At 44.0% G+C, this 22,485-nt stretch overlaps 1 protein-coding gene across 1 annotated transcript; it reads left to right on the top strand.

Moving 5' to 3' along the window:
* The first annotated feature begins 12,163 nt into the window (after positions 1–12,163).
* Positions 12,164–22,352, top strand: LOC115119689 (G protein-coupled receptor 137Ba-like). The gene is made up of 7 exons (XM_029648554.2): positions 12,164–12,702; positions 16,857–16,906; positions 17,065–17,287; positions 17,624–17,773; positions 18,000–18,128; positions 20,339–20,460; positions 21,355–22,352. Exons 1-7 carry the CDS (start codon positions 12,241–12,243, stop codon positions 21,464–21,466), a joined length of 1,248 nt encoding a protein of 415 aa, XP_029504414.1. The 5' UTR covers positions 12,164–12,240; the 3' UTR covers positions 21,467–22,352.
* Positions 22,353–22,485: the final 133 nt, after the last annotated feature.

The following is a 22,485-nucleotide window of genomic DNA, read 5'->3' as shown; positions in this document are numbered from 1 at the left end:
CTGTATTTTTGCATGTACGTTGATTGGTTGATTAATTGTATGCTACAGACCTGGAGTTTCCTAACACCCCTGTGTTAAGTTATAACTAGGCCCTCAAAGAAAGTCCTTATGGTATGTAATTACACAGGGGCTACTATGAACAACCATATACAGAGGGTTCTAGGTAGAACCCTGTGCAAATGAGTTCTACATACAGTGGGGCAAAAAAGTATTTAGTCAGCCACCAATTGTGCAAGTTCTCCCACTTAAAAAGATGAGAGAGGCCTGTAATTGTCATCATAAGTACACTTCAACTATGACAGACAAAATGAGAAAAAAAAATTCTCCAGAAAATCACATTGTAGAATTTTTTATGAATTTATTTGCAAATTATAGTGAAAAATAAGTATTTGGTCACCTACAAACAAGCAAGATTTCTGGCTCTCACAGACCTGTAACTTCTTCTTTAAGAGGCTCCTCTGTCCTCCACTCGTTACCTGTATTAATGGCACCTGTTTGAACTTGTTATCAGTATAAAAGACACCTGTGCACAACCTCAAACAGTCACACTCCAAACTCCACTATGGCCAAGACCAAAGAGCTGTCAAAGGACACCAGAAACAAAATTGTAGACCTGCACCAGGCTGGGAAGACTGAATCTGCAATAGGTAAGCAGCTTGGTTTGAAGAAATCAACTGTGGGAGCAATTATTAGGAAATGGAAGACATACAAGTGTCACGACTTCCGCCGAAGTTGGCTCCCCTGCCTGTTCGGGCGGTGCTCGGCGGTCGTCGTCACCGTCCTACTAGCCGCTACCGATCCCTTTTTCGTTTGTCTGTTGGTTTTGTCTTATTAGTTTCACCTGTGTGTATTTTAGTTGAATTAGCGTCCTTATATATAGTAGGTTGTCCCGCCCTTGTTTTGTGCGGGATTGTTTTTTGTTACTCTGTCGAATGGTGGTTTTCATATGTGTATTCTCCGGACTATTTGGTCCTGTGTTTGGGCTGGTCTATTGTATGCTGTATGTTGGCGTGACCGTTTTGTTCGCCGGAGAATAAATTGACGATATACTGAACCCTGCTCTCTGCGCCTGATCCAACCCACCACTCCTAGTATCCCGTGACAACAAGACCACTGATAATCTCCCTCGATCTGGGGCTCCACGCAAGATCTCACCCCGTGGGGTCAAAATGATCACAAGAACAGTGAGCAAAAATCCCGGAACCACATGGGGGGACCTAGTGAATGACCTGCAGAGAGCTGGGACCAAAGTAACAAAGCCTACCATCAGTAACACACTACGCCGCCAGGGACTCAAATCCTGCAGTGCCAGACGTGTCCCCCTGCTTAAGCCAGTACATGTCCAGGCCCGTCTGACACATCATAGTGTACCTATGATGAAAATTACAGGCCTCTCTCATATTTTTAAGTGGGAGAACTTGCAAAATTGGTGGCTGACTGAATACTTTTTTGCCCCACTGTAGCACCAAAAAGGCTTCCCCTATGGGGACAAACTGATAAACCCTATATGGTACTACTTAGCATCTTTTTTTCTAAGAGCGTGCCAGTCAATGTTAACCTGCCTGTCCTCCTCTCTGTGTGTGTGTGTGTGTTGTGTGTGTCCTGTTACCCTGGCCTATTCTATTGTGCTCACCTGGGCTGTGAAGGTGTGTCCTGTGAGGTCTGGTTGTCACTCAGCCCTGTTTGCAGCATGTTCTCCAGTCTCTCCAGTCCCTGCCTGTCCTTGTCACTGTAGGGACAGATTCAATTGACTACCTGGTGCACAGGTGATATGTCTGCAGTGTCCTTCTCACAATGGCCCACCACACCATCATATAGAGAGAGTGAGAGAGAGGAGACTATTTAAAAAACATAGACCTAATAAATATACATACTGTATACAGTGCCTTGCGAAAGTATTCGGCCCCCTTGAACTTTGCGACCTTTTGCCACATTTCAGGCTTCAAACATAAAGATATAAAACTGTATTTTTTGTGAAGAATCAACAACAAGTGGGACACAATCATGAAGTGGAACGACATTTATTGGATATTTCAAACTTTTTTAACAAATCAAAAACTGAAAAATTGAGCGTGCAAAATTATTCAGCCCCTTTACTTTCAGTGCAGCAAACTCTCTCCAGAAGTTCAGTGAGGATCTCTGAATGATCCAATGTTGACCTAAATGACTAATGATGATAAATACAATCCACCTGTGTGTAATCAAGTCCCCGTATAAATGCACCTGCACTGTGATAGTCTCAGAGGTCCGTTAAAAGCGCAGAGAGCATCATGAAGAACAAGGAACACACCAGGCAGGTCCGAGATACTGTTGTGAAGAAGTTTAAAGCCGTATTTGGATACAAAAAGATTTCCCAAGCTTTAAACATCCCAAGGAGCACTGTGCAAGCGATAATATTGAAATGGAAGGAGTATCAGACCACTGCAAATCTACCAAGACCTGGCCGTCCCTCTAAACTTTCAGCTCATACAAGGAGAAGACTGATCAGAGATGCAGCCAAGAGGCCCATGATCACTCTGGATGAACTGCAGAGATCTACAGCTGAGGTGGGAGACTCTGTCCATAGGACAACAATCAGTTGTATATTGCACAAATCTGGCCTTTATGGAAGAGTGGCAAGAAGAAAGCCATTTCTTAAAGATATCCATAAAAAGTGTTGTTTAAAGTTTGCCACAAGCCACCTGGGAGACACACCAAACATGTGGAAGAAGGTGCTCTGGTCAGATGAAACCAAAACTGAACTTCTTGGCAACAATGCAAAATGTTATGTTTGGCGTAAAAGCAACACAGCTCATCATCCTGAACACACCATCCCCACTGTCAAACATGGTGGTGGCAGCATCATGGTTTGGGCCTGCTTTTCTTCAGCAGGGACAGGGAAGATGGTTAAAATTGATGGGAAGATGGATGGAGCCAAATACAGGACCATTCTGGAAGAAAACCTGATGGAGTCTGCAAAAGACCTGAGACTGGGACGGAGATTTGTCTTCCAACAAGACAATGATCCAAAACATAAAGCAAAATCTACAATGGAATGGTTAAAAAATAAACATATCCAGGTGTTAGAATGGCCAAGTCAAAGTCCAGACCTGAATCCAATCGAGAATCTGTGGAAAGAACTGAAAACTGCTGTTCACAAATGCTCTCCATCCAACCTCACTGAGCTCGAGCTGTTTTGCAAGGCGGAATGGGAAAACATTTCAGTCTCTCGATGTGCAAAACTGATAGAGACATACCCCAAGTGACTTACAGCTGTAATCGCAGCAAAAGGTGGCGCTACAAAGTATTAACTTAAGGGGGCTGAATAATTTTGCGCGCCCAATTTTTCAGTTTTTGATTTGTTAAAAAAGTTTGAAATATCTAATAGATGTCGTTCCACTTCATGATTGTGTCCCACTTGTTGTTGATTCTTCACAAAAAAAATACAGTTTTATATCTTTATGTTTGAAGCCTGAAATGTGTCAAAAGGTCGCAAGTTCAAGGGGGCCGAATACTTTCGCAAGGCACTGTATTTAGGGTGTTTTTTAATAACTTTTTGTCTCTCCTACAACGTTATTCCTCTCTCCTACAGAGTCCATCACAATTACGTGGCCAATTATACAAATTGGGCGATGACGTCATTTAGCGACTTCTAGCGACTTTTAGGACAGCCAATAGCTACTTTCCTTACTGAGGAGTTGGCAACACTGAAAGACCATAGGCAGCTCGTCAGTTTCAACTTTGGGGAAGCTTACAATTTATCCTACCATTTCTACCAATCTGTATGCCAATTCGGATTACTTTTATATGCACATTTTCATGGAACAGTTTTATTTCCACAATAGCTTTTTGGTTTCTCAAAATCATTGTCATGTGGCGAATCATAAATATTAGAAGTAAAACGCAAAAAATGTAAAAGTGAAAATGTTACCAAGCAAGAGCACTAGCCTATGCCATATGGACACACTATGATCAATCTGCAGCTAAAGAAATGAGTGCATAGAACTCAGCCTATAGGCCAATGTAGCAGTACACCATTGTTAACTTAATAAAACACAAAAAACACAAAAAACAACAAAAAAAAAGCTGACAAATAAAAACAGTAGAAAATATCCTGATGAAAATGCTGGTTCTTTCAATCACATTCATCTCTTTACTCCACCTATCTGCCTCCATTTCTATTTGTCTTGACTTGAGCTGTCACTAGCGAACTGGCAACATTGCATCAACTATCCTATTCTGGGCCTTCAGAGTTTGCCACACCAGTGAGCTGGAGACAGAGCTGTTTTCTAATGACGTTTCCCCTGGATATATTGAATCATCAGATAATGATATTTTTCTATTTTGTCTTTTTGTTTTATTTCCATACAGGCTGGCAATGTGCTTATCCCTAGCTAGCTAGCTAGCTAACTTAGTCATGTCAAACTGTGCAGCCAGAATAACAACAACGTAGCTGCATTTGCATTTGTTTAAACTGTGTTCTACTGACATTTATTTGGATACAGCCATCGCAATGAGCGATTTCACCTGGCTTAGAAAATGTGCTCTCTCCTCAGGACACTGTATACATCTGGCCCTTCTTTGGACACTGTGTTAACAAACCTCCAAATGAGCTTCAATGCAGGAAGGACACAGACACGCAGTGACAACGTGTCTCCTAGAGATGAACGTACTTTGGGGTGAAAAGTGCAAATCAATCCCAGAACAACAGCAAAGGACCTTGTGAAGTTGCTGGAGGAAACAGGTACAAAATTATGTATATCCACAGTAAAACAAGTCCTAATATCGACAACCTGAAAGGCTGCTCACCAAGGAAGAAGCCACTGCTCCAAAACCACCATAAAAAAGCCAGACTACGGTTTGCAACTGCACATGGGGACAAAGATCATACTTTTTGGAGTAATGTCCTCTGGTCTGATGAAACAAAAATAGAAATGTTTGGCCATAATGACCATCATTATGTTTGGAGGAAAAAGGTGGAGGCTTGCAAGCCGAAGAACACCATCCCAACTGTGAAGTTTGGGGGATGGCAGCATCATGTTGCGTGGGTGCTTTGCTGCAGGAGGGACTGGTGTACTTCACAAAACAGATGGCATCATGAGGTAGGAAAATTATGTGGATATATTGAAGCAGCGTCTCAAGACATCAGTCAGGAAGTTAAAGCTTGGTCGCAAATGGGTCTTGCAAATGGACAATGACCCCAAGCATACTTCTAAAGTTGTGGCAAAATGGCTTAAGGACAACAAAGTCAAGGTATCGTAGTGGCCATCACAAAGCCCTGACCTCAATCCCATAGATAATTTGTGGGCAGAACTGAAAAAGCATGTGTGAGCAAAGAGGCCTACAAACCTGACTCAGTTACACCAGCTCTGTCAGGAGGAATGGCCCAAAATTCACCCATCTTATTGTGGGAAGCTTGTGGAAGGCTACCCGGAATGTTTGACCCAAGATAAACCATTTAAAGGCAACGCTACCAAATACTAATTGAGTGTATGGAAACTTCTGACCCACTGGGAATGTGATGAAAGAAATAAAAGCTGAAATAAATCATTCTCTCTACTATTATTCTGACATTTCACATTCTTAAAATAAAGTGGTGATCCTAACTGACCTAAGACAGGGAATCTTTACTAGGATTGAATGTCAGGGATTGTGAAAAACTGAGTTTAAATGTATTTGGCTAAGGTGTATGTAAACTTCAGACTTCAACTGTAATTACGAACCCCTGCCTGTCCTCGACCTTCCCTTTGTCTGCCCCGTGTTAACAATGAATAATCTGAGAACCACATTATCTGCCTCCTGTGTCTGTATCTGGGTCATGTCCTGATACAGGTCTTTACCTCCCAAAAGCAAGAAGTACAGTTTTGTACCGGCAACAGTAGGCTTTTAAATGAAAATTGATTTGTGTTACTTATGTTCTTGTATAGTATCTTGTATAGCAAGATGCTTTAATTAAATCATTTTTTTAAACTTACCTTGTATTTACCATGCAAGCATTTGTATTTGTCAATTGTGAATGTTGCTGTTTACAGTGCCTTCTGAAAGTATTCACACCCCTTGACTTTTTCCAAATGTTGTTGTGTTACAGTAAAAGTCACAACCTGAATCGGCAGTCACTCTTTTGTGTTGACACAGCAAAGACCTTGAAGTCATCAGCCACTCCAAACCAGAAGGTGGCAGTAGCGTTGTTTGGAAATGCATGTCCCTGTGTGTTGCTTTAAGGTCTAGTCAATGTTTGCTAGCTAGCAAGCGGCACTAATGTTGCTGTTGTGCAAAGCCCTTGTTGATACTAGTCATATGGCCACAGCTAGATAACAAGATAGGAAGATGACAAAGAAACAATTGAATTTATTCTCCATAATCGCATACTGCCCATAGATGCATTTTTAGCTAGCTGGCTAACGTTAGCAAGCTGTTGTGCTAGCTAGCTAGGTAAAGTAAAAACACTGCATTGACTCTCGGCAGCCAGCTACAGCAGATGCTTAATGGAAACGAATCCATTGTGATTTAATTATAATATTACGAGCTACAGAGAGAGCTAGCTTGGTAAAGCATTTAGTGCTGCACTCACCACCCCATTTGTTTCATATGAAGTGTGTATGGCTGCCTTGCTCATTAATTGCTAGGTAACTAGCTTAACAAAAAAAATCCTTCTTCAAGCACAAAAATCCATAGCTAGATGTAAAGTCTTGCTCTATAAAAAAAAATGCATAATGGCAGCTTTCGTGTTTTAGTTAGAACAATTAGATTAGGCAGGAAAAAAATGCCCTGGTTTTTCCTTTTTACTTGTCACTCCTGTCGGCTACCCCACATGGATGTTCGAGCTCTCTGATTGGCTCAAAGTCAAGTTGTTGGCCACTGCCGATTCTACAAGTAGAAACAGCAGGTTCATCGATACCAGGTCGGCACATAGCAGGTAGTCTTTTGTTCTAGCAAGAGAAGGAACAGCCTCTTACTGTAAGAAGTGCCTATTGACAGGGTCTGCATTATGGTCAGGCCTTAGGGGCCTAGGCGGGCCTTAGAGGCCTTGCCCGCCTTACCTTTCCTCATTGCCCGTCCTAATAAAATATTTGACTTGATAATTTATTTGACTGAGTCGCGCTGTGTGCTTAGGGTTGTTGTTCTATTGGAAGGTGAACCTTCGCCCCAGCCCGAGGTCCTGAGCACTCTGGAGCAGGTTTTCATCAAGGGTCTCGCTGTACTTTGCTCCGTTCATCTTTCCCTCGATCCTGACTAGTCTCCCAGTCCTTGCCACTGAAAAACATCCTCACAGCATGATGCTGCCACCACCATGCTTCACCGTAGGGATGGTGCCATGTTTCCTCCAGACGTGACACTTGGCATTCAGGCCAAAGAGTTCAATCTTGGTGTCATCAAACCAGAGAATCTTGTTTCTCAAGGTCTGAGAGTCCTTTAGGTGCCTTTTGGCAAACTCCAAGCGGGCTCTCATGTGCCTTTTACTGAGGAGTGGATTCCGTCTGATTGGAGTGCTGCAGGAAGGTTCTCCCATCTCCACAGAGGAACTCTGGAGCTCTGTCAGAGTGACCATTGGGTTCTTGGTCTGACCAAGGCCCTTCTCCCCTGATTGCTCATTTTGGCCAGGCGACCAGCTCTAGGAAGAGTCTTGGTGTTTACAAACTTCTTCCATTTAAGAATGATGGAGGCCACTGTGTCCTTGGGGACCTTCAATGCTGCAGAAATATTTTGGTACCCTTCCCCAGATCTGTGCCTTGACACAATCCTGTCTCGGAGCTCTACGGACAATTCCTTCGACCTCATGGCTTGGTTTTTGCTCTGACATGCACCGTGGGATCAGCTGTGGGACCTTATATAGACAGGTGTGTGGCTTTCCAAATCATTTTCTATCAATTGAATTTACCACAAGTGGACTCCAATCAAGTTGTAGAAATATCTTAAGGATGATCAATGTAAACAGGAAGCACATGAGCTCAATTTAGAGTATTATAGCAAAAGGGTGTGAATATGTATGTAAATTAGGTATTTCTGTTTGAGTTTTTTTAATAATTTGCAAAATGTCTAAAAATGTTTTCGCTTTGTCATAATGGGATATTGTGTGTAGATTGAGGGAAAAATGTATTTAATCAATTTTAGAATAAGAGGAACAAATATGGAAAAGGGGAAAGGGTCTGAATGCACTGTAGGTAGTTAAACGGTGGTTTGTTCCCTGTCTTTTCTCTCTCTCTCTCTCTCTCTCTCTCTCTCTCTCTGTCGGTGGCGCAAATGATGAATACTGTAGGCTTGTGTGCAGAGGCCAGTCGATCGGTCGGACCAAATCCGATGTAACAAGACCATCCACAGAAAACTCTATGAGGTGCTAGAAACGGCTGTCCTCAAAACAATTCATTATGGGCTTGGGGCCCATCCATGTACAACACACTTGAACTCGCCCGACTGTCCGAGTGCTTAGCTTACAGAAACGCACCACCTCTATTGCGTATGCAGATGAACTGATCCACCACTTGAACATTATCATCCCACCAACGAGATCTAGGATCCAAATTCACTGCGTGTCTGCCTTGAAGTTCATAAAACTCCACGGACCCCCTCTTGCACAGTGGAATTCAGGGCGATATGTGAGCACTTGGTTACGGTGCTGTCCTTTCAGCACCATGATTCTGAGGGCGCTTACATCGCTTAAAATAACCCTCGTCAAGTTCTGTTATTATTATTATTATTACAAATAGGCGATTGTCCGTTCTCACAATGGTGCTGGTTTAGTAAAGTAAGACTAAAGCTGAATCAATGTTTTTCAAGACCACAATGATTCATTAGTTTTTTACATAACAGAATATAATAGCATACAATAATATACTGTAGCATAGAGTTCAGGTGGGCCTTCGCGCTTCAGCAAACAAAGGAAAGGAAGGTGCTCAACAACAATGAGAAAAATCACCAGAATGGCTTACCAAGAAAATCATCCAAAAGGACTAATTCGAGGTAAAAAAAAAAAAGGCAGAGATTGATTTCTTATTGCTCACTTTAATCCATTGTACAGGATGTGGACAGGTGACTGACGTTTCGACATCACGCTGATGTCTTCCTCAGTGACCTGAATATTGCACTTAAATCCTATTTATAGCCTAGTGGCTCATTGAGACAACAATATAAAAAAATCATAAGGATAATATGTTTCAAAGTAAATGGCAAATTATAGCGCATAATAAAAAGAGAAATAATCAATCAAGCAAATGTATTTATAAAGCCCTTTTCTCATCAGCAGATGACACAAAGTGATTATGCACAAACCCAGGCTAAAACCCCAAAGAGAGAAACCAGGCTCTGAGTGGTGGCTAGTCCTCGTTTTGGCTGTGCCATTAAGGCCAAATAGTTCTTCCAAGATGTTCAAACGTTGATAGATGACAAGCCGGGTCAAATAATAATCACAGTGGTTGTAGAGGCTGTCTCCTGAATCAATAGGACATATACATAGGTGACATATGGTGTGTCTGTGAATCCAGAGAACCAAAAAAATACTGTAGGCTTATAATATGTTATACCAAAAACACATCCTCAGTCATTATCTGAACCTGAATAGTCAAAAATATAATCATCATACGGGCCAATGCTCAATAGTGCCACTAGGCAGGATATACACTGAGTGTACAAAATATTGAGTTACACTCCGTTTTGCCCTCAGAACAGCCTCAATTCGTCAGGGCATGGACTCTACAAAGTGTCAAAAGCGTTCCACAGGGATGCTGGCCCATGTTGACTCCAATGCTTTCCACAGTTGTGTCAAGTTGGCTGGATGTCCTTTGGGTGGGAAATTGGGAAGTGTGAAAAACCCAGCAGCGTTTCAGTTCTTGACACACTTAAACTGGTGCACCTGGCACCTACTACCATACCCCGTTCAAAGGCACTTAAAATGTTGTCTTGCTCATTTACCCTCTGAATGGCGCACATACACAATCCAAGTCTCAATTGTCTCAAGGCTTAAAAATCCTTCTTTAACCTGTCTCCTCCCCTTCATCTATACTGATAGAAGTGGATTTAACAGGTGATATCAATAAGGGATCATAGCTTTCACCTGGTCAGTCTGTCCATGTTCTGTACACCCAGCGTATAATAGAATTGTGGGTACATTTGTGGACAAAATTCTTACTCAGCCAAGTGGTTAACTGACATACAGTGGGGAGAACAAGTATTTGATACACGGACGATTTTGCAGGTTTTCCTACTTACAAAGCATGTAGAGGTCTGTCATTTTTATCATAGGTACACTTCAACTGTGAGAGACGGAATCTAAAACAAAAATCCAGAAAATCACATTGTATGATTTTTAAGTAATTCATTTGCATTTTATTGCATGACATAGGTATTTGATCACCTACCAACCAGTAAGAATTCCGGCTCTCACAGACCTGTTAGTTTTTCTTTGAGAAGCCCGCCTGTTCTCCACTCATTACCTGTATTAACTGCACCTGTATGAACTCATTACCTGTATAAAAGACACCTGTCCACACACTCAATCAAACAGACTCCAATCTCTCCACAATGGCCAAGACCAGAGAGCTGTGTAAGGACATCAGGGATAAAATTGTAGACCTGCACAAGGCTGGGATGGGCTACAGGACAATAGGCAAGCAGCTTGGTGAGAAGGCAACAAATGTTGGCGCAATTATTTGAAAATGGAAGAAGTTCAAGATGACGGTCAATCACCCTCGGTCTGGGGCTCCATACAAGATCTCACCTAGTGGGGTATCAATGATCATGAGGAAGGTGAGGGATCAGCCCAGAACTACACGGCAGGACCTGGTCAATGACCTGAAGAGAGCTGGGACCACAGTTTCAAAGAAAACCATTATTAACACACTACGCCATCATGGTCCCCCTGCTCAGGCCAGCGCATGTCCAGGCCCGTCTGAAGTTTGCCAATGACCATCTGAATGATCCAGAGGAGGAATGGGAGAAGGTCATGTGGTCTGATGAGACAAAAATAGAGCTTTTTGGTCTAAACTCCACTCGCTGTGTTTGGAGGAAGAAAAAGGATGAGTACAACCCCAAGAACACCATCCCAACTGTGAAGCATGGAGGTGGAAACATCATTCTTTGAGGATGCTTTTCTGCAAAGGCGACAGGACGACTGCACCGTATTGAGGGAAGGATGGATGGGGCCATGTATCGCGAGATCTTGGCCAACAACCTACTTCCCTCAGTAAGAGCATTGAAGATTGGTCGTGGCTGGGTCTTCCAGCATGACAACAACCCGAAACACACATCCAGGGCAACTAAGGAGTGGCTCCGTAAGAAGCATCTCAAGGTCCTGGAGTGGCCTAGCCAGTCTCCAGAACTGAACCCAATAGAAAATCTTTGGAGGTCCGTATTGCCCAGCAACAGCCCCGAAACCTGAAGGATCTGGAGAAGGTCTGTATGGAGGAGTGTGCCAAAATCCCTACTGCAGTGTGTGCAAGAACTACAGGAAACGTATGATCTCTGTAATTGCAAACAAACATTTCTGTACCAAATATTAAGTTCTGCTTTTCTGATGTATCAAATACTTATGTCATGCAATAAAATGCAAATTAATTACTTAAAAATCATACAATGTGATTTTCTGGATTTTTGTTTTAGATTCCGTCTCTCACAGTTGAAGTGTACCTATGATAAAAATGACAGACCTCTACACGCTTTGCAAGTAGGAAAACCTGCAAAATCGGCAGTGTATCAAATACTTGTTCTCCCCACTGTATGTTAAAGCACCCATCATCACTGTGATACATCCATTACACAACCTTCAGTATGGATGGATGAAATTAGAAATGAGGAGAAACAAATGGGGGAGGGGTGTTAAACAGTTGGCACAGGCTGCATGATGATGCTGTCTATGACAGAAGAGGGGGGTGGGAGCAGATAACAGGTCCCTCCAGCACGTGGTCTAAGGTACAGTCAGTGCACCTCTCGCTTACTCCCTCCCTCTCTCTCTCTCGCTCTCTTTTTCTTGATCCATCTGTACCCTCCCTCCATCCTCTTCAAATGCATCACAGCCTCCTGCCGAGCCCCTGGCCAATGAAACACCCCGAGCCACGGTCATGTGACACTACCTCCAACCACTCTCCGGAGCACCGGCAAAAAGAGGGGGGTGTCTCTTTTCCCCCTCTCCTCCCTCCTTTGTCTCCCTCCCTCTCTCTGAGTCAGACAGCAGAGCTGTGAGTCTGAAGCAAAGGCTCCATGGAGAGGAGATATCGTCTCTACCAGACACACATTGCCTGAGAGAGAAGAAAAGTGAGTGAGGAACAGAGGATGAATGGAGAAGCGATGGACATGTCCCTGGAGTCATCATCCCCGGTGGTGGAGAAAAGCACCGTCGGGGGGATTTCAGCGGCACCAGAGCCGGCATTCACGACGGCAGCAGCCGGTAACGGCTCCCTGCCTCCTCCGCCCACCATGGCCCCGGCCATCCCACCCTACGTCAAGCTTGGCCTCACCGTGGCCTACACTGTCTTCTACTCTCTCCTCTTTGCCTTCATCTATGCCCAGCTGTGGCTGGTGCTCCGATACCGACACAAGCGCTTCAGCTACCAGACGGCCTTCCTCTTCCTGTGTCTGCTGTGGGCCGCGCTGCGCGCCCTCCTCTTCTCCTTCTACTTCCGCGACTGCGTCACGGCCAACGCGCTGGGGCCCTTCGCCTTCTGGCTGCTCTACTGCTTCCCCGTCTGCCTGCAGTTCTTCACGCTGAGCCTCATGAACCTCTACTGCGCCCAGGTGAGGATGCACTCCCAGGGGCCACATTTAGGGAATGGGGGGGTCTCAGGAGGCCACAAGAGCCATATTGGGGCCATTGTGAGGGTCCATTGGGATCCAAAATGTGGATTACGGTTGGATGCTATATGTTGTAAATACCAATCTGTCCTTTTTTTCAGCCTCAGTGTCTAGGAAGTAGTTCAGAGTATTAATATAATGATACATTGATGTGTGAGTGTTGTGTATACAGAATAGCTGTGGACTGTTATTTCCGATATTGTTGAAATGGTGGCATCCCCAATAGCTGGGATATACAATCCTATGGGGAAAGCTCCCCTTAGAAGAGGTACGTGGTGGAAGGGTCGTGAAGGCAGTGGGAAGGAGGGGGCGGTCTTCCTGCAAAGGAAGATTAGCAACATTTTCCTTATTTAGTGGCTTAGCACAGCCACCTCATTGTGCAATGTGCACACAGCATCTGGCAATTATATAGTCATACAGCTAGTTATTTACAATATATCATAGCGGGTGTCGTGGTGAGGTGTGGGCAGTACGGGTCAGACAAGAAGTCATGCTGCTTTTAGATGCACTGAACAAAAATATACACTGCTCAAAAAAATAAAGGGAACACTTAAACAACACAATGTAACTCCAAGTCAATCACACTTCTGTGAAATCAAACTGTCCACTTAGGAAGCAACACTGATTGACAATACATTTCACATGCTGTTGTGCAAATGGAATAGACAACAGGTGGAAATTATAGGCAATTAGCAAGACACCCCCAATAAAGGAGTGGTTCTGCAGGTGGTGACCACAGACCACTTCTCAGTTCCTATGCTTCCTGGCTGATATTTTGGTCACTTTTGAATTCTGGCAGTGCTTTCACTCTAGTGGTAGCATGAGACGGAGTCTACAACCCACACAAGTGGCTCAGGTAGTGCAGCTCATCCAGGATGGCACATCAATGCGAGATGTGGCAAGAAGGTTTGCTGTGTCTGTCAGCGTAGTGTCCAGAGCATGGAGGCGCTACCAGGAGACAGGCCAGTACACCAGGAGACGTGGAGGAGGCCGTAGGAGGGCAACAACCCAGCAGCAGGACCGCTACCTCCGCCTTTGTGCAAGGAGGAGCAGGAGGAGCACTGCCAGAGCCCTGCAAAATTACCTCCAGCAGGCCACAAATGTGCATGTGTCTGCTCAAACGGTCAGAAATCGACTCCATGAGGGTGGTATGAGGGCCCGACGTCCACAGGTGGGGGTTGTGCTTACAGCCCAACACCGTGCAGGACATTTGGCATTTGCCAGAGAACACCAAGATTGGCAAATTCGCCACTGGCGCCCTGTGCTCTTCACAGATGAAAGCAGGTTCACACTGAGCACGTGACAGTCTGGAGACGCCGTGGAGAACGTTCTGCTGCCTGCAACATCCTCCAGCATGACCGGTTTGGCGGTGGGTCAGTTATGGTGTGGGGTGGCATTTCTTTGGGGGGCCGCACAGCCCTCCATGTGCTCGCCAGAGGTAGCCTGACTGCCATTAGGTACCGAGATGAGATCCTCAGACCCCTTGTGAGACAATATGCTGGTGCGGTTGGCCCTGGGTTCCTCCTAATGCAAGCCAATGCTAGACGTCATGTGGCTGGAGTGTGTCAGCAGTTCCTGCAAGAGGAAGGCATTGATGCTATGGACTGGCCCGCCCGTTCCCCAGACCTGAATCCAATTGAGCACATCTGGGAAATCATGTTTCGCTCCATCCACCAACGCCACCAGCACCACAGACTGTCCAGGAGTTGTCGGATGCTTTAGTCCAGGTCTGGGAGGAGATCCCTCAGGAGACCATCCGCCACCTCATCAGGAGCATGCCCAGGCGTTGTAGGGAGGTCATACAGGCACGTGGAGGCAACACACACTACTGAGCCTCATTTTGACTTGTTTTAAGGACATTACATCAAAGTTGGATCAGCCTGTAGTATGGTTTTCCACTTTAATTTTGAGTGTGACTCCAAATCCAGACCTCCATGGGTTGATAAATTTGATTTCCATTGATAATTTTTGCGTGATTTTGTTGTCAGCACATTCAACTATGTAAAGAAAAAAGTATTCAATAAGAATATTTAATTCATTCAGATCTAGGATGTGTTATTTTAGTGTTTCCTTAATTTTTTTGAGCAGTGAACGCAACATGCAACTATTTCAAATATTTGACTGAGTTACAGGAAATCAGTCAATTGAAATAAATTCATTAGGCCCTAATCTATGGATTTCACATGACTGGGAGTATATATCCATCCGTTGGTCACAAATTCCTTTAAAAAAAGGTAGGGGCGTGGATGAGAGAACCAGTCAGTGTCTGGTGTAACCACCGTTTGCCTCATGCAGTGAGACACACCCCCTTTGCACAGAGTTGATCAGGCTGTTGATTGTGGCCTGTGGATTATGTCTCACTCCTCTTCAATGGCTGTGTGAAGATGCTGGATATTGGTGGGAACTGGAAACGCTGTTGTACACGTCGATCCAAAGCATCCTAAACATGCTCAGTGGGTGGCATGTCTGTTGAGTATGCAGGCCATGGAAGAACTGGGACATTTTCAGCTTCCAGGAATTGTGTACAGATCATTGCGACATGGGGCCATCCAAGCATTATCATGCTGAAACAGGAGGTGATGATGAATGAATGGCACAACAATGTGCCTCAGGATCTCGTCCCGTTATCTCTGTGCATTCAAATTGCCATTGATAAAATTCCATTGTGTTTGTTGTTTTTGCCTGCCCATATAATAACTCCACTGCCACCATGGGGCACTCTGTTCACAAGGTTGACAACAGCAAACCGCTCGCCCACAAGACGCCATCTGCCCGGTACAGTTGAAACCGGGATTCATCCGTGAAGAGCACACTTACCCAGTGTGCCAGTGGCCATCGAAGGTGAGAGCTTTCACACTGGAGTCGGTTACGACTTCGAACTGCAGTCAGGTCAAGACCCCGGTGTTGACGATGAGCACGCAGATGAGCTTCTGAGACCATCCCGCAGCTGAAGAAGCCAGATGTGGAGGTCCTGGTCTGGCGTGATTACATGTGGTCTGCAGTTGTGAGGCCGTTTGGACGTACGGCCAAATTCTCGAAAAAACGACATTGGAGGTGGCTTATTGTAGAGAAATTATCATTGAATTTTCTGGCAACAGCTCTGGTGGACATTACTGCTGTCAGCATGCCAATTGCACACTCTCTCTCAACTTGAGACATCTATGGCATTGTGGGGTTCGACAAAACTGCACATTTTAGAGTTACCTTTTTATTGACCCCCCACAGCACAAGGTGCACCTGTGTAATGATGATGCTGTTTAATCAGCTTCTTGATATGCCACACCTGTCAGGTGGATGGATTATCTTGGCAAATTTGTGCACAAAATCTAAGACAAATATTCATTATGTGCTAAACATTTCTGGGATATTTTATTTCAGCTGATGAAACATGGGACCAACACTTTACATGTTCAGTGTAGATGATGAATCATTATCAGAAGCACGTAATTAAATTGTAATAGACTTAAATAGAGGATCTAGTGTTTTATAAATTATTTCATATAGATTCTTCACATCAGCAGTTATCACAAAGTGCTTTCCATTTACTCGGCTTAAACCCCAAAGAGCAAGCAAAGCAGAAGCGAAAGCACAGGGCAGGAAAAACTCCCTAGGAGGAAGGAAACCTAAAGAGGAACCCGGCTCAGAGGGGTGGCCCACAATAGAGACTTACACAGCCCTTGTCTGCAGACACCAGCAATCACACACTTGCTTGACATTCCCATGCCCACTGTTCTGTATAGCCAGTTAGAGACACAATGCTACATCTATTCGCAGCATTTGTTTCCCTTCACACATGACTATTAAATATAATACAGTAGGGCCTCGTTTGTCTGCTGTTGACATCACGTCATGGGTTTCTTTTGGTGCTATTTACAGTAACTGATAAGAGCTCAGTCTACAGAGGTCCAATTTATTTGGATTTCTTCGGGATCCCTTCGAAATATATCTGATCTGGAGACAGAATCAGTTCATTACCTGGTTCTTCAGCTGAGAGGCCACATTGTTGATTGTTTGTTGTTTTCTTGGGAGCAAATTCTTAAAAGAACATTGGGAAAATATCCAAAGTATAACTTGTTTTCTGATGTCACCCAAAACAGGTTTACTTCAAGGCAAAGTCCAAGTATACCCCAGAGCTCCTTAAATACAAGTAAGTGGACTGGGTTTACCCCTCTCTTCCTCTCCATATACAGGACCCTCACATAGTTCAAAGGCTGTCACTAGGGCCCAGACATTTCATACATTTCATGTGGTATGTATTGCAGTGTTTTAGACCCCCCTCCCCCTTCCATATCTTTCCTTCTGCAGGCTCCCTCTCTACCTGGTCTTCTTGGCGGTCAGTCTTCTCTTCCTGGTGGTCAACCTGGCCTGTGCCCTGCTGGTTAAGATGACCGCCACCGATGTCAAGACCATTGTCCTGGTCAGAGTCACCATCAACGATACGCTCTTCGTGCTCTGCGCCGTCTCACTGTCCATCTGCCTTTACAAGGTGGCTAAGATGTCCCTGGCCAGCATATACCTCGAGTCCAAGGTAGGACCTTCAGGACTTGTAGATACAGGGCTGTATCAAGCATCTCAGAGTAGGATTGCTGATCCAGGATCAGGTCTTGCCTGTCCATGCGATCCTAAATCGGCACTCCTTCTCTGAGACACTTGATACATACAGCTACATACTTAAGATTGTCTGGGTCTGCTCCATTGTTTTCTGAAAGTAGGACATGACGTATAAGATTTAAGGTCAATTTAAAAAGCAGTTCAATTCAATTTAATTGAACGTCTTTATTTATTTTGGAGGTGGGAAATTGTGAGCCCTCTGAAAAACTAATGCTGATTGGTAGTTCATGACCTCCCTCAACATTGGTTGCAGGGAACGTCGGTGTGTCAGGTGACTTTGATTGGCGTCCTGGTGGTTCTGCTGTACGCATCACGGGCCTGCTACAACCTGGTGGTGCTTGCTCTGACCGACATCGAGACCATCAACTCTTTCGACTACGACTGGTACAACGTGTCCGACCAGGTAAGGATGACATGCTATCCCAGACACAGAATGAGGGAGAAGAGAGCGACAGAGAAAAAAAGAATGTGACAGACACACCGAGACAGGCAGACACAAACACAGTATATGTGGGACAAGTCAAATACATTTCGCCAGACAAACACACCCGAACACAGCCTAACACCAACAAGCCACAAATGAAGACCCTCTGGAGGAATAAACACAAATGCACTCTCTCTGTGTGCAGGCTGACTTGAGGTCCACTCTGGGAGACGCTGGCTACATCGTGTTCGGGGTGATCCTTTTTGTCTGGGAACTGCTGCCAACCTCCCTGGTGGTCTTCTTCTTCAGGGTCCGCAGGCTGCCACAGGACAGGGTGAGTGTGTGTCCAGAATTCAAATCACAAGGAAAGAGAAGCTTGGAAATGTCTGATTTGTAAAACTCTTTAATTTAACCAGCTAGTTAGTTGTTTAAACGGTAAATACCTAATAATTGTTTCGCACTTTTCATTTGAACCTTTATTTAGCTAGGCAAGTCAGTTAAGAACATTCTTATTTACATTTTTTTTCCACCTTTATTTAATCAGGTAGGCTAGTTGAGAACAAGTTCTCATTTGCAACTGCGACCTGGCCAAGATAAAGCAAAGCAGTGTGACAAAGACAACAACACAGAGTTACACATGGAGTAAACAATAAACAAGCCTATAACACAAACAAGTCAATGACACAGTAGAGAAAAGAAAGTCTATATACAGTGTGTGGAAAAGGCATGAGGAGGTAGGCAATAAATAGGCCATAGGAGTGAATAAATACAATTTAGCAGATTAACACTGGAGTGATAAATGAGCAGATGATGATGTGCAAGTAGAGATATTGGTGTGCAAAAGAGCAGAAAAGTAAATAAAATAAAAACAATATGGGGATGAGGTAGGTAGATTGGGTGGGCTATTTACAGATGGACTATGTACAGCTGCAGTGATCGGTTAGCTGCTCAGATAGTTGATGTTTAAAGTTGGTGAGGGAAATAAGAGTCTCCAACTTCAGCGATTTTTGCAATTCGTTCCAGTCACTGGCAGTTGGATGCTAGTTGGGCAGGCGGGTGCGGGCAGCGAACGGTTGAAAAGCATGCATTTGGTTTTACTAGCGTTTAAGAGCAGTTGGAGGCCACGGAAGGACACACTGAACTGTCTGCAAAGTAGTTGAACCAGGCGAGGCAGTCGTCAGAAAAACCGAGGCTATTGAGTCTGCCGATAAGAATACGGTGATTGACAAGAGTCGAAAGCCTTGGCTAGGTCGATGAAGACGGCTGCAGTCTTTTATCGATGGCGGTTATATCGTTTAGTACCTTGAGCGTGGCTGAGGTGCACCCGTGACCAGCTCGGAAGTGGGATCCGAAATGGTCAGTGATCTGTTTATTAATTTGGCTTTTGAAGACTTTAGAAAGGCAGGGCAGGATGGATATAGGTCTGTAACAGTTTGGGTCTAGGGTGTCACCCCCTTTGAAGCGGGGGATGACCGCGGCAGCTTTCCAATCTTTAGGGATCTCGGACGATACGAAAGAGAGGTTGAACAGGCTGGTAACAGGGGTTGCAACAATGGCGGCGGATAGTTTTAGAAAGAGAGGGTCCAGATTGTCTAGCCCAGCTGATTTGTACTGGTCCAGGTTTTGCAGCTCCTTCAGAACATCTGCTGTCTGGATATGGGTGAAGGAGAAGCTGGGGAGGCTTCGGCGAGAAGCTGCAGGGGGGAGCTGTTGGCCGGGGTTGGAGTAGCCAGGAGGAAGGCATGGCCAGCCGTTGAGAAATGCTTATTGAAATTTTCGATAATCACGGATTTATCAGTGGTGACCGTGTTACCTAGCCTCAGTGCAGTGGGCTGCTGGGAGGAGGTGCTTTTGTTTTCCATGGACTTTAGTGTCCCAAAACTTTTTGGAGTTAGAGCTACAGGATGTGAATTTCTGCTTGAAAAAGCTAGCCTTTGCTTTCCTGAATGACTGCGTGTGTTGGTTCATGACTTCCCTGAACAGTTGCATATCGTGGGGACTATTCGATGCTATGGCAGTCCACCACAGGATGTTTTTGTGCTGGTCAAGGGCAGTCAGGTCTGGAGTGAACGAAGGACTATATCTGTTCTTAGTTCTGCATTTTTTGAACGGGGCATGCTTATCTAATATGGTGAGGAAATTACTTTTAAAGAATGACCAGGCATCCTCGACCGACGGGATGAGGTCAATATCCTTCCAGGATACAATGGCGGCCTACCGGGGAACAGCGGGTTAACTGCCTTGTTCAGGGGCAGAACGGCAAGATTTTATTTACCTTGTCAGCTCAGGGATTCGATCCAGCAACCTTTGGGTTACTGGCCCAATGCTCTAACCCCTAGGATACCTGCCGCCCCAAACCAGGAACCTTCTACACATCGGTTTCACTGGGATTCATTGACGCTAATGTCACTATGTAAGCCAATACCATTTGATGCCAGGTAGTTACTAATTGTGTTAAATTCTGAGGGAAGTACCAGCTTAAACTGGACTCTTAAACAAAGCGTTACCGATTTCTTTAGCTTATTCGGTATGCTGTCTTTGCAGAGTGGATCAGGGATCCCAAACCACGTGCTCTCGTCCAGAGGTTACTTCTTTGACAACCCCCGTCGGTACGATAGCGACGATGACCTGGCGTGGAGCATCCCTCCTCAGAACAACTCCACAAGGTACAGTACAGTTAAGACAGGGATAGGTTACTTTTCAGTATGTTATAGATTTAAAAGATATACTGAAATAACTACACTGAACAAAAATATAAACATAACAGGTAAAGTGTTAGTCCCATGTTTCATGAGCTGAACTAAAATATCCCAGAAATGTTCCATACTTATTTCAAATGTTGTGCACAAATTTGTTTACATGCCTGTTAGTGAGCATTTCCCCATTGCCAAGATAATCCATCCAACTGATAGGTGTGGCATATCAAGAATATGACTAAACAGCATGATCATTACACAGGTGCACCTTTTGCTGGGGACAATAAAATGCACTCTAAAATGTGGCGTTTACTCACACAACACAATGCCACAGATGTCTCAAGTTTTGAGGGAGCATGCAATTGGCATGCTGACTGCAGGAACATCCACCAGAACTGTTGCCAGAGAATGAATGTTCATTTCTCTACCATAAGCCACCCCCAACGTAATTTTTGAAAATTTGTCAGTATGTCCAACAGGCCTCACAACCGCAGACCACGTGTATGGCGTTGTGTGGGTGAGCGGTTTGCTGATGTCAACATTGTAAACAGTGCACCATAATGGCAGTGGGGTTATGGTACGGGCAGGCATAAGCTACGGATAACGAACACAATTGCATTTTATAGATGGCAATTTGAATGCACAAAAAAACAGATCCTGAGGTCCATTGTGAGGCCATTTTTTTTTTAAAGTTATCAGTGACCAACAGATGCATATCTGTATTCTCAGTCATATGATATCGTTAGATTAGGGCCTAATGAATTTATTTAAATTGACTGATTCTTATATGAACTGTAACGCAGTAAAATCAATGAAATTGTTTGGTTTTTAAACTAAAGTATGTTTATCTTTTGGTTTCTATAGCCTAATTACAGACTGCTACGACTGGGGCAGCCACAACAGCAGTTTCACTGTCCAAACAGGGACGGACGAACAACGGTTGGCACCAGTGACGGGAGAGCTTCGTCCATACTGAGACATGAGTACAGGGTCAATTCCATTTCAAATCATTCAAAGCAAAAATTCAAATTCTCCTAATTGAAAAGCAAAAAAAAATGGAATTGACCACAACTTTGAACCAGTCCACTGCACTGTACAGCACCGCACTTTGTAAACTTACAGCATCCATATTTTGTCCATCAGCCAACGTACTGCATTAGTCACTTAGTGATAATGTAGACCAGTGGTTCCAAAACTATTTCACTCGGGGCCCCGTTCCATCATTGGGGAACCTCCCGTTAGCTGACATGGGCTCATTGATCTGGACATTTCTGACAAGTTATAAATAGCTCTAAGGTATGCAATTAATGACAAGAGGAAAACGGATGATACACTACACATAATTGTGCCTTGTGCATTCTACTATTACAACTTTCAAGAGTAAGTTGTAAGCCTGACTGAGTTCCTCAACAACAACAAAAACTCTGTCCCCCTATCGACCGCCCCACAGTTTGGGAACCACTGATAGACATTTTAGAAAGTCATCTAGAAAACCTGTGAAATAAACCCATACTATAAGCTAGCACTAAGTCATGCACAAACATATACATGAAGGTAGTTGACCTTAGACAATATCAATATTCGAAAGCCTGTATATAACAATGATACAAATACAGAAACAAAATCATGTCATATCTATATCTGCAGTAAATATGACTATGAACATATATTCATTTATTGGTGATGTAATGGTGAAAAAAATTTGATTCTATATTTCTAACAGGAAGTTGTTTTTTTTAATGTAATTTGTAATGAAGAAAGTTTCACTGATCAGACGCTCTATTTTGTGTCCGCTTTTCTGTCTGTATCGTGGTCGGTATTGACACAAACATGAATAAAATGACATTTGTGTTGACAGCTTACTTACAGTTCTTGATTTAGTCACTAGCTGAAACAGAATTGACCGCAACATTGTCTACAATTTCATTTGAGGTCAGAACAAGTCCAAATAACCCTACAGAATCCTTTTCAGGGTTTATTGCTAAAAATGACTGA

The sequence above is a fragment of the Oncorhynchus nerka genome, linkage group LG15, assembly GCF_034236695.1.
Source record: "Oncorhynchus nerka isolate Pitt River linkage group LG15, Oner_Uvic_2.0, whole genome shotgun sequence".
NCBI classification, from domain to species: domain Eukaryota; kingdom Metazoa; phylum Chordata; class Actinopteri; order Salmoniformes; family Salmonidae; genus Oncorhynchus; species Oncorhynchus nerka.
The sequence above is the reverse complement of the archived record's forward strand: the minus strand, read 5'-3'. Positions and strand labels throughout refer to the sequence as shown.